The 13558-nt window shown below is 43.3% G+C and overlaps 1 protein-coding gene across 1 annotated transcript in view; it reads left to right on the plus strand.

Moving 5' to 3' along the window:
* Positions 1–11754, plus strand: part of wdr91 (WD repeat domain 91) — a 142080-nt gene extending 130326 nt beyond the window's left edge. Inside the window, exons 17-18 of the mRNA XM_056281348.1 lie at positions 4177–4266; positions 10604–11754. Of these exons, the coding sequence (XP_056137323.1) occupies positions 4177–4266; positions 10604–10768 (255 nt within the window). The 3' untranslated portion in view covers positions 10769–11754. The remainder of the gene's footprint in view (positions 1–4176; positions 4267–10603) is intronic.
* The last annotated feature ends 1804 nt before the right edge of the window (positions 11755–13558 follow it).

Here is a 13558-nt window from a genome sequence, read left to right on the forward strand (position 1 = left end):
TCTTCCTCTGTCAAACCAGCCATCTGTATGTCCTCTCTCACCACATCCATACACCTCCTCTTTGGCCTTCCTTTTTTCCTCTGCTGAATATGGAGCTGCCAGAGAATTCCTCTCCCAATATACCCAGCACCTCCACACATGTCCAAGCCATCTCAATCTTGCCTCTCTTGCTTTGTCTCCAAACTGTTCAACCTGAGCGGTCCCTCTAATATACTCGTTCCTAATCCTGTCCTTCCTCATCACTCCCAATGAAAATCTTAGCACCTTCAACTCTGCCACCTCCAGCTCCGTCTCATGTCTTTTCGTCAGTGCCACTGTCTCCAAAACCATATAACATAGCTGGTCTTACAACCATCTTGTAAACCTTCCCTTTAACTCTTGTTGGTACCCTTCTGTTGCAAATCACTCCTGACACTCTTCTCCACCCATTCCACCCTGCCTGCACTCTTTTCTTCACCTCTCTTCTACACTCCCCATTACTTTGGACAGTTGACCCCAAGTAATTAAACTCAAACGCCTTCGTCATCTCTACTCCTTGCATCCTCACCATTCCACTGTCCTCCCTCTCATTCATGCATAGGTATTCCGTCTTGCTCCTACTGACTTTCATTCCTCTTCCCTCCAGTGCATACCTCCACCTCTCCAGATTCTCCTCAACCTTGCACCCTTCTCTCGCTACAGATCACAATGTCATCCGCAAACATCATAGTCCATGGAGACTCCTGCCTGATCTCATCCATCAACCTATCCATCACCATTGCAAACAAGAAAGGGCTCACAGCCGATCCTTGATGTAATCTTACCTCCACCTTGAACCCCTCTGTCATTCCAGCCGCACACCTCTCCATTGTCACACTGCCCTCATACATATCCTGCACCACTCCTACATAATTCTCTGCAACTCCCGATTTCCTCATACAATACCATAACTCCTCTCTCGGCACCCTGTCATATGCTTTCTCTAAATCCACAATGTAACTCCTGGCCTTCTCTATACTTTTCAATCAACAGTCTCAAAGCAAACATCGCATCAGTAGTGCTCTTTCGTGGCATGAAACCATAATGCTGCTCGCTAATCATCACCTCTCCTCTTAACCTAGCTTATATTACTATTTCCCATATCTTCATGCTGTGGCTGATCAATTTTATACCTCTGTAGTTGTTACAGTTCTGCACATCACCTGTGTTCTTGAAAATCGGTACTAGTATGCTTCTCCACTCTTCAGGCATCCTCTCATTTTCCAAGATTGTGTTAAACAATCTAGTTAAAAACTCCACTGCCATCTCTCCTAAACATCTCCATGCCTCCACAGGTATGTCATCTGGGCCAACTGCCTTTCCACTCTGCATCCTCTTCATAACTTCCCTCACTTCCTCCTTGCTAATCCACCGCACTTCCTGATTTACTATCCCCACATCATCCAACTTCCTCTCTCTCTAATTTTCTTCATTCATCAGTCCCTCAAAGTACTCCTTCCACATTCTCAACACACTCTCCTCACTTGTCAGCACATTTCCATGTCTATCCTTGATCCAAATAAAAAATAAAAATAATCTATTGTCTCAAATTACCATTATTTGATAAAGTCTTGTTTATAGAACTGTTGTATAAAAGCAGTATCATATGGTTATGCTGTCACAGCCATGCTGATATAGAGTACAACAGCGCTCCTTCTCATGTGACATTTCTTAAACTAAACTATTAGTTAAACTTTCACCCACTCAGCTGTGGCTGAGGTGATCCTTGCACCACTCATGTCAAAGGAAAAATAATTTGCAAAAAAATCTTCATTACTTACAAAAAGATAAAAAATATCAAAAGTCTGAATACAAGCACTAATTTCAAATTACTAAATGTATTCCATCACAATTACAAATTACCTGTTGGGAAATATATTCAATATCTTACTCCAAGTATCACAATATTAAAGTAATGTAATGTGGTTACTTGAGCAACTTTTGGATTACCTCAATGGCAAATATGAAAAACAAGACAAAAGAAAAGATATCAACAACATGAGTTTTACTTAAGTGCATTTTGTAAGACAGCAAACATTGTAACCTTAGAAAGGACAATTGAAACACCAAGCTTTTAAGCATCAAAACATGTAGCAAAAAAGGCATACAAACAATGCTGTTTTACTTTATTACATAGATTAAAGGCACCCCCACCCACCCTCTCTGTTAGGCCTGCTACATGAATTAAGAGTATCCGTAGTGTATTTTAATCAACAAAACTGACCTGTCAAAAGGAACATTATAAAAGTAATCCAGGCAGTAGGACTATGGATTCCATATTAAAGTATAGGCTATGTCTACACGTGTCTCACATTGTCCCACACAAACTATTTGTCCCTCATTTGGTTTGTTGGCATCTGGTCACCCCGCATGCAAGCCAGAGTAAAAGATGCCACAGAGACAAATTTGGGCAGCCTGTCAGTAGGGTTGTCTCCTTTAGCTCAGAAAAATATGGGACACTTAACCCTATCCCATCTCGGCTCCCACGACCACCTACCCCCAGACCCCCACCTCAATGGAACTTTTTTTTTTCTCCCATAAATAACAATTTCCCTGATTCTATGGATGCATACACTGTGGTATTAGTTCAGAATGTGGCAGGCTTGAAAGGTAAGTAAGTAAGTAGACCCTGTCAAAGTACTATGTCTCTATAGAAAACAGACATGTAGCTACACAATGTTCAGTTAAGTGCTTTATTGGCAAACAACAGCAACACACAAAAATTCAATGAACATAATATATTGTACAAATGTGCAAAATATGATTTTATTTCTTAACAAAATTATATTATTTGATTTAATAATATTGAATATTAAATATTTACTTTTTAAAACAATTTTAGGACTTTGGCCATGTGCCCCTGGTACCTCGGGGAAACTGCTCTGGTAAACCACCACAATTTTCAGGTGACGGAGAAATACGGAGGCACTGCCGGCGTATTACTCCCCTCTCCAGTTTTCAGACTTCGGGCCACCCGTAGAATACGGAACAATCACACTCCGTATTGGGGCGGCAAGGAACGCATCATGTCCTTCTAAAATACAGGACGATTCTGTAATTTAAGTGACGGGTGGCAATATAAACAAGCACAAAACCGTTCAGACCCACGGTGTACCCGCTAAGTGTGAAGTCGATCGGATGAACTGTTGCTGAGAAAATGGAAGGACAGACAGACTCCCTCCATTTTAGATTATTATTACTCCGAGGCATTCTGGAATGTAGATAGCAGGGCTTGTCAAAGTCCGGACCTCGGTCTGCATCCAGACCCGACGGCAAGTCAATGCGGACCCAGCCCATACCTTGTGTTATAAATACAATAGGTTATGAAGTGTAATGTTTTCTATGTTGTGTGTTGTTGCTGCAGAGTTCACGCATCAACATTACACCACATTAATGTTCTTCGGGGGTGGTGTGAAGCTTTTATTGCACTTATAGTAACATAACAAGTGTAGTCGTCATCAACTCAAGTAACGCTATTTTCACTTCACCTGGTTCACTGTCTCTGCTCAGTGTGTGTGTGTGTGCGTCAAACAGTAGAGAAACTAGCACAACCATAAATGACAGTAACGAGTAGCCTACCACGACAAACAATGCCATTTCTCCCACTAGGCTCTAATGTATGTTGACTATCTTGAACTTGAATGTGTGTTGCTTAAACTTTACAAGTGAGTTGATGGTTATTTTGTTATCACTAATCATTCCCCACGTTGAATAAAAATCACATTTGGACCTTAGTAATAAATTTGAAAACCCCTGGTCCATAGTTAATATATCAAAGACTAATGAGCATATGTCCCTCTCAGGTCGTCCATGAGTGAGTGACCACAATTTGCCCACAATAGCCCATGGCGGCAATTGCGCAGCACCATGGGAAGAACATTAATTTTATATTTTTAAAATGTAATCTTGAAAAATCCCGTTTGTAAAAATTATATCTACATCGTTTTTTTTTGTATCCTGATTATGTAACTGTTATCCTGTTACTCCACAAGCCTGCAAATTACCTGCACATTTTAAAGTTCAAGCAAGCCAGATGAGGGTGGTTAAGCTTGGGGTAAAATACACAATCAGTTTATTTTACACATCTGTTGCCTTCTCAAAAATGATAAAAACAAAACAAAAAACATTAAGAAACAAGAATCCACCCTCTATCCACAGGTACAGGTTCCCAGAGGTCGACTCTTCGCCTTTGACTCTGAGGGACAGCACATCCTCACCTGCAGCGCTGGTGGCGGAATCATCTCCAGGGTAATTTCAGTCTTCATTCACTCAATAAATCAGTCATTCTTTCAAAAAGCAAAGTCTAGCAAAGAATAATTCAGTCAACTGAAGTCAAGTAAATAGTATTTGTGTACTGTACACTATGTGGCCAAAAGTATGTGGACACCCTTTCTAATGAATGGATTGTGTTATTTCAGCCATATTCATTGCTGGTAGATACATAAAATCAAACATACAGCCATGCAGTCTCCATAGACACTGGCAGTAGAATGGGTTGGACTGAAGAGCTCAGTGACTTTCAGTGTGGCACTGTCACAGGATGACACCCTTCCAACAAGTCCGTTCATCAAATTTCTGCCCTGCTAGTGCTCCCCTTGTCAACTTTAAGTGCTGTTATTGTGAAGTGGAGATGTCTAGGAGCAACAACAGGTCAGCCACAAAGCAGTAGGCCACACAAGCTCACAGAACGGTACCATCAAGTGCTGAAGCATGTAGCACGTAAAAATCGTCTGTCCTCAGTTGCATCACTCAATACCAAGTTCCAAACTGCCTCTGGAATTAATGTCAGTACAAGAATATATATATATTTTTTAATTTCCTCCCTTTTTTCTCCCCAATTGTATCTGGCCAATTACCCGACTCTTCCAAGCTGTCCTGGTCGCTACTCCACCCCCTCTGCCGATCCTGGGAGGGCTGCAGACTACCACATGCTTCCTCGAGTCGCCAGCCGTTTCTTTTCACCTGACAGTGAGGCGTTTCGCCAGGGGGACGTAGCATGTGGGAGGATCACGTTATTCCCCCCAGTTTCCCCTTCCCCGTGAACAGGCGCCTCAACTGACCAGAGGAGGCGCTAGTGTAGTGACCAGGACACATACTCACATCCAGCTTCCCACCCGCAGACACGGCCAAATGTGTCTGTAGGGACGCCCGAGCAAGCCAAAGGTAACACGGGGATTCGAACCGGCAAGCCCCATGTTGGTAAGCAACGGAATTGACCGCTACACTATCCGGACGCCAACAATGTTTTTTGGGAGCTTCATGAAATGGGTTTCATGGGTAAGCAGCCCCACAGAAGCATAGGATCACCATCCGCAATGCCAAGCGTCAGCCGGAGTGGTGTAAAGCACACCGCCATTGGATTCTGGAACAGTGGAAATGCATTCTCTGGAGCGATGAATCATGCTTCACTATCTGGCAGTCTGACAGATGAATCTGGGTATGGTGGATGCGAGGAGAACATTACCCGTCTGTTGGCTGAAGTCAATCTTAAACAGTTTCTCATTGTTTACTTGAGGATCTTTATTAAAGCTTGATCAAGGTAAGAGCACAGAACACACGTCATGGTGAACTTTTGCAGTCTTCACAGAAACAAAGGAAATACAGCAGTATTTGTAGGAAGGCACATAGGAAATTAGTCTAAGCCAGTATAAGTGAGCTAGATAACACTGAAGAGGTATAATGAAAAAGTATTAGTATCTGAAAAAAGGGAAAACTACTGAGCGTCAAAAGATAAAATATTCATTGCTGCACAAGGTCGGTGTATAAACAAAGCATTTGCTACATACACTGTGACAATCAGTGCCTTTAAGGACACATTCCCCCCATGTCGCACATATACACCCCTAGACGGATGAATGAATGAGTTCAAAAAGCAGTATGGCACGTACTTACAAGCCGAAACACACAAGGAAGTGATCAGACCATCTGTGAGTGTCCGTTGATAGCCAACACATGGCAGTGCACCAAAAAAAAAAAATCTGCTGGTTGTTAGACCACCTGTCCTTACTGTCCAGATTCGACTTCTCTTCACCCACCATGCCATTTACCCACTAACCATACATTCTCCATTCCTGGGAGCTGTGCTTGCCCAGAAAACCGGGCCTAGAACTAAAGAAGTTCTGGCATATGGCAACAGGAGCCCAAACAAAGCAGAGTGCAACTATTCAGCCACTGAAAAGGGGTGCTTGGCTTTGGTGTGGGCCTTGGAAAGGTGGAGATATTACCTGGACAAAAGATTCTTAACAGTAGTGAAAAATCACTCAGCATTGCTATAGGTCTTGAAAATCCAGAGACCCAGTGCACGCCTCACCCACTGGGCCCTCCTGCTACAGGAATTTACTTTCGCTGTGGAATACCAGAAAGTAAAGCACAACACCGTTCCGAATGCCTTATCCAGAGCCCCTCACAATTCCACCACTGCCATCCACTAACCACCTACCTGCACCACCCTACTGTCAAAGGGAAGGGAGTAAAGGATCTGTCCACCTCAGATGACCAGATATCCAAGACTGCTAGCACTTGTTCCAGGCTGTGATGAACGAGGGAGAAGTGGCCTTAATGGACTTCACAAAGTACACCATTTTGGAGGAAAAAGTTTTATCGAGTGCTACAATTGCCTCATAAAACCAACTATCAAATCCTCATACCTGAGAGTCTCCGACCACAACTGCTGCAGACATTCCAGGAGGACCCCTTGGCAGGTATAAAACCTACACGAGATTGCAAGACCTGGCCTACTGGCCTCAAACAAGCCTCAATGTCAAGACTTTTATTCAAAACTGTCAAGTGTGTCAGTGCTTCAAATCTGAGAGCTGAAAAGTTGCAGGGAAATTGCAGCAGACCATGGTAAACCAACCATGGGAGATGCTGGGAGTGGACTTGATGGGCCCCTTACATAAGAGCTCCAAGGGAACAAAAAACCCCCAAAAACTTTGTTTTTGTGGACTACTACACCCATAGGGTGGAGCTATATCCTGTATGAAAAACAACAGCAGAGACTATATCAAGAATACTCAACCAGAAAATCCTCACCAGATGGGGAGTCCCCAACTATCTTCTGTCAAAACCTACTACTACTATTTTCAGCTGCTGCTGTAGGGGTCGCCACAGCGGATCATCCATTTCCATTTCTTCCTGTCTTCTGCGTCTTCCTCTGTCACACCAGCCACCTGCATGTCTTCCCTCACCACATCCATAAACCTCCTCTTTGGCCTTCTTCTTTTCCTCTTTCCTGGCAGCTCCATATTCAGTATCCTTCTCCCAATATACCCAGCATCTCTCCTCCACACATGTCCGAGCCATCTCAATCTTGCCTCTCTTGCTTTCTTTCCAAACTGTCCAACCTGAGCGGTCCCTCTAATATAATCGTTCCTAATCCTGTCCTTCTTCGTTACTCCCAGTGAAAATCTTAGCATCTTCAACTCTGCCAACGCCAGCTCCGCCTCCTGTCTTTTCGTCAGTGCCACTGTCTCCAAACCATACAACATAGCTGGTCTCACTACCATCTTGTAAACCTTCCCTTTAACTCTTGCTGGTACCCTTCTGTCACAAATCACGCCTGACACTCTTCTCCACCTACTCCACCCTGCCTGCACTCTCTACTGCACTCCCCGTTACTTTGGACAGTTGACCCCAAGTATTTAAACTCATATGCCTTCATCACCTCCACTCCTTGCATCCTGACCATTCCACTGTCTTCCCTCTCATTCATGCATAGGTATTCTGACTTGCTCCTACTGACTTTCATTCCTCTTCTCTCCAGTGCATACCTCCAGGCTCTCCTCAACCTGCACCCTACTCTTGCTACAGATCACAATGTCATCCGCGAACATCATCGTCCATGGAGACTCCTGCCTGATCTTGTCCGTCAACCTGTCCATCACCATTGCAAACAAGAAAGGGCACAGAGCCGATCCTTGATGTAATCCCACCTCCACCTTGAACCCATCTGTCATTCCAACCGCACACCTCACCATTGTCACACTTCCCTCATACATCTCCTGCACCACTCCTACATGCTTCTCTGCAATTCCCGACTTCCTCATACAATACCACACCTCCTCTCTTGGCACCCTGTCGTATGCTTTCTCTAAATCTACAAAGACACAATGCAAGTCTTTCTGGCCTTCTCTATACTTCTCAATCAACATTCTCACAGCAAACATCGCATCTGTGGTGCTCTTTCGTGGCATGAAACCATACTGCTGCTCGCTAATCATCGCCTCTCCTCTTAACCTAGCTTTTATTACTCTTTCTCAAATCTTCATGCTGTGGCTGATCTTCTGTCAAAACCAGGGAAGCCAATTCATATACACCATCTTCAAAGCCACCTGTGAAAAATAGAGCCTTAAACAAAAATTGACCTCAGCCTAACACCCAGAAACCAACATGACAGAGAAAATAAACCGCACATTAAAAACAATTGCCTCCTTTGTAGAAGAGAACCACGAACACTGGGATAAACACCTATCAGAGTTCCATTTTGCTCTCATTTCAACTGTACACAAATCTACTGGTGGAACACCTGCTAGAAACAACCTTGGACGAGCCCTCCGAGGACCAGCAGATGCCCTGCTCCAGCCAAGGGATGCCACACCCGATTCATCAAATTACAAAACCATCACCAAACTTCAGGACCTCAGAGCATTTGCCCAGTATAACCTCACACAAAGCTGACAAAAACAAAATTATGACATAACTCGCAGAGATCATCAATTTCAAGAAAAAGACAAGAGAATAGCTTAGGTCGCATTCATTATCCAAAGCAGACAAATCTTTTACTGCAAAACTGGCTTGTTCCATACCGAATTGTTGCTCAAAAGGAGCCCCGATTCTGCAGAATAATTGCAGACACCAAGAGAGTCTCAACTGTGCGGTTAACTTTTGTACATAGTGGCATCCTGGTAGCGTAGTGGTCTATTCCATTGCTTACCAACATGGGGATCCTGGTTCAAATCCTCATGTTGCCTCCAGCTTGGTCAGGCGTCCCTACAGACTAAATTGCCCATGTCTGCGGGTGGGAAGCCGGATGTGGGTATGTGTCCTGGTCGCTGCACTAGCGCCTCCTCTGATCAATCGGGGCACCTGTGGGGAATAGTGTGATCCTCCCACGCGCTACACTCCCCTGGCGAAACTCCTCACTGTCAGGTGAAAAGAGGCTGGTGACTCCACATGTAGCGGAGGAGGCATGTGGTGGTCTGCAGCCCTCCCCGGATTGGCAGAGGGGGTGGAGCAGCGACCGGGAAGGCTGAGAAAAGTTGGGGTAATTGGCCGGATACAATTGGGGAGAAAAAAAGCCCCCCCCCCCCAAAAAACAAAACAAAACATTTTGTACCTAGTGACTTAGACTGATAAGACTGAGCAATTGACTCTGGTGTTGGGTTTAGCAGGGAATTGTATGTTTGATTTTTGCACTGTCACTGTCTGTATAATACACTGTCGGGAACATGCATTTTGCTGTTACGTGTTTCTTGCTTGCATATGTATTTTGTGGGTACTGGCTTGTGTGTACTATTAGTTCAAGGGCTGGTACCTGTACCAGTTCCTTTGTAGGGTTTTGCTAGCTGTACATTACAAATTATATTCTGCCAGACTGAGACTGACTGGCACCCCGGCTTAACCACCAGCGAAACCCTTATTACATACATACATACATACATACATACATACATACATACATACATACATACATACATACATACATACATACATACATACATATGTTAGCAGTACCACTTAAATGTCTGTCGGCGATTATAATTTAGAACACTGTCTCTTTGGCCGCCCTAGGTGCTGTAAATTAAGACAGAAAATGTTCTCTGTACCCCAGTTCTTATCAGCTAATCAGGAGAGTTCTTTTCAAGCCGGCATCTCCATTGTTCCCTACTTGCTGTTAATCAGTTTGTGCCATCACAGGGCTCTTAAGCAGAAGTGAGTGGGCAGATTCTTTAGCAGTATGTTTTCAAAATACAGCCAGCTTTTGCTTGCTGCTACTACCCAGGATCACTTACCCCTACTTTAAAGGTTAGATCTGGCACGAATAGTGAGCCACAGAAGGGAGGCTAGAATTGGTGTAATATGGGTCCACATGTTCTAGTTTTAGTCAGGATTCTAGTAGAGGGATTATGCACCATCTTAAGGTTTGTGATGCCAGCACGTGGCAGACTGGACAACATGACAGTATAGTCTAGAGAAGGGTCCGACCAGATTTTAACAATGTTTCAAAAGTGGGAAAAAAACACATCTGCCTTTCTGTCTGTATGTGTGCACATATGTATTTATGTCTGTTTCTGTCTCCATGAGCGTTTGTTCGTTGTGTATGTGTTCTGTGTGCATGTCTCCTTGTAGGAGTGTGTGTATTTGTATTTTGGTACGTGTGTAAAAATGTTCATTGGTGTGTCTAATTATTTCCATGTGATGTTGTTTTCTTTTAATTTGTATAAATATTTGTGTTTCATGAAGTTTTGTTGGAAATCAAAATATTTTACAGACAAGTACTACATGCAAGGGATCTATCCAAATTAATGTATTTTTGTGTCTCTATCTGTCTGCCTACCTGTCTGTACATCTGGAACTGTCTTCCCAGCTGACTAACGGGGAGAGCACTCTGGAGAGTGTTCTGTCACTGGGTGGGCACAAGGCACCTGTGGTGACGGTTGACTGGTGCTCGGCTGTTGACTGTGGAACCTGCCTGACAGCTTCAATGGATGGCAAGATCAAATTGAGCACACTCTTGGCTCAGAAGTCCTAGCTCCGGTTGGGGCCACAATAACCATAGTGGTGTAAAACCCAGGAATCTTAGTAGATCGAATTATTTCATATTCAAAAAGAGACAGTGAGATTGCCAGAAAATATTCAAAGAAACGTTTTTTTTCCCCTTCTATCACTAGGCAGCCGTTGTGTTATCAAGTAATGCTAACATGGAGACTATCGGATGTTAAAATTAACATATTTCTGGCTCTATGAAATTATCTACTATTCTCCGGAAACTCTCAGAAAAGCACAACAGAGTTTAACAGAACAAAAGAACAGCTTTTTGAAAGAAAAGTGTTCTCTGCCTTGGTGCTGAGCTAATTTACACTGCTTTGCAGGGACGAACCCAACTGGACAAACTTGGAACTGAAACCACCCAAAAATACAAGAGCCACAAAAAGGGTCTGGCTTTAGGCTTACAATATAACCCATTGTGGTATTGCTTGATTTTTATTATTTTTATTTTTTTTTAGGCTTAAAAATAAATGACAACCTTATAAATAAATGAGATGCTCGCTCTTTCAAGCACGACTGTGACAGAGGCCTTTACACATCGCCTTCTTGGAACAGTCTGGGTAAACATTCCATATGACAAGGGCGTCTTTATGGATATTGGTTTAAATTTATTTGTCCTGATTTAAAAGTACGTATTTTCACCATCACTCAATGTTTAATGCGCATGAAAGGGATGGCACAGTATCTGTGAATAATTTTGTCTGGTGTTGGTTTCAGTGGGTAGATGTTATCACTTTTTAAAGATGCTATTCAAACAAAGTAGAGCTATCACCAAGTTTGACTACAGGGAACAAACAAGTCCTGTTCAATTCTGATTTCGGCTGGTACACAAGTGAGGCTGGTGTGTGTGTGTATCATTTCAAAAGTACCATAATTTGTTCAGTTCTGTACTGTCTACATCGTTTTGTCAGTTTGTTTGACAGTCTCACTCACAACTGTACTGGCTGAATGATAAATAAAATATCAAATCAAAGGATATTGTCGAAAATGCTTCTTTCATTCAATTGATACGAGACTGAAGCCAAGGCTACATTTAATGTTTTAACTGTTTTTTTGTTTGGGGGGGGGATAAAATGAGAACTCCAACTGTGACACTAAAGTATCACATCAGATTGTCTCCCTTATCGCCATGCTGTCCAGCAATTCACATGTACATCAATAAGTGAGACAAGATTACAGAGTGGTGCACACTCTTGAAAAGTCCCTCACAGGGTGTCCGGGTAGTGTAGCGGTCTATTCCGTTGCCTACCAACACGGGGATCACCAGCCCGAATCCTCGTGTTACCCCCGGCTTGGTTGGGGGTCCCTACAGACACAAATGGCCATGTCTGCGGGTGGGAAGCTGGATATGGTTGTGTGTCCTGGCCACTGCACTAGTGCCTGTTCAGGGGGGAGGAGGAATTGGGGGGGAATAGTGTGATCCTCCCACCGCTACGTCCCTCTGGCGAAAATCCTGTCAGGTGGGGGGAAAAAAAGTGGCTGGCGACTCCACGTGTATTGGAGGAGGCATGTGGTCTGCAGCCAAAAACAAGTATGTAGTCTGACAATAAAAATAAGGAAAAGAAAGAATAGGGAATATTATTGATAGCCAAAAGTCTTCAATATGAATCGTTTAACTCTATAAGGTCATTCTACTGTGGCGTAAAGAGTACATATGTGGTGCTTTTACACACTGTATTATGCAGGTTTTTATATCTCCTTACAAGTCCCAGCTCTATATTTTGGACAAAGAATGAAACAGATGGGCTTTGTTTGGTTTCACCAAGATGTATCTTACTCGCTTCCACTTCGGTTGTCTGTCTTTAGCTTGATCACTGTTGTTTTTATAACTGCATCAATATGATGCTCATCTAGGCAGTTAATGTCATGTGCAATTATTTATCTTAGTCTCAGAGTGCAACAGCCCATTGCTCAAACATCAAACGGCAGCAAAATGCACCCATGATGCATGTTTTTCACTATCAGTGAAATAATATAATATATAATGAAAATATTTTGCTCCACCTGATTATTCCAGAATTTAGTAATCATGTCAGGAAACACGCACCATCAGTTTCATCACTGTGTTGTCATTTATCATCCCTTCTCATCTCATCCGACCTACTGTATATACGTTTCATAACACTGTTGGAATGTATTGTAGATTCCAGGTGATGTTGCTTCCAGAGGTTTTGCTCTGTCCGCCCCCCGCCCCCCTACATACACACACATCTGTTCTTTCGCCACCTAGGGTGCATACCTGAACGCTACAGTAACTTCAGAGCATCTCTCTGCTAACAGATGGATCTGGCAGAGAGCCTCCCGGCTGCTGCTTTCATCTTTGTCTTTCATCCCCGGCTTCATCAATCACACACACACATGCACTCTCTCACACACACACACACGGGCACACAAATCGAAAACTCTGCATTCACCCAAGAGCACTCCAGCGGATACAGCTGGCGCGCCAAGGATATAAATAATCCACGAGATGTGAAATATTAAGCCTTTTTGCTCTATGGTTCTCTCAGTCCTTTCTGATTCTAGATACATCAGTCAGTATGTGTCTGTCCCACTGTCTGTCTCTGTCTAGCTGTCTGTCTTAATGACCCCACTATATTCTGCTTGACTGTTAGTGGGACTGTTGGACCTCCAAAACCAGGTAAAACAGCCATTGTTTGGTAGCAAATTAGGAAAGGTAAACGGTAATGAGATGCTGTGTTTAAATGCCCACCGTTGGGTATATTTGCTATCAACTTGTCTGCAGTCTCCTGCATCATTGTTAACACAGCTG

This window comes from Lampris incognitus, chromosome 6 (assembly GCF_029633865.1).
Source record: "Lampris incognitus isolate fLamInc1 chromosome 6, fLamInc1.hap2, whole genome shotgun sequence".
NCBI classification, from domain to species: domain Eukaryota; kingdom Metazoa; phylum Chordata; class Actinopteri; order Lampriformes; family Lampridae; genus Lampris; species Lampris incognitus.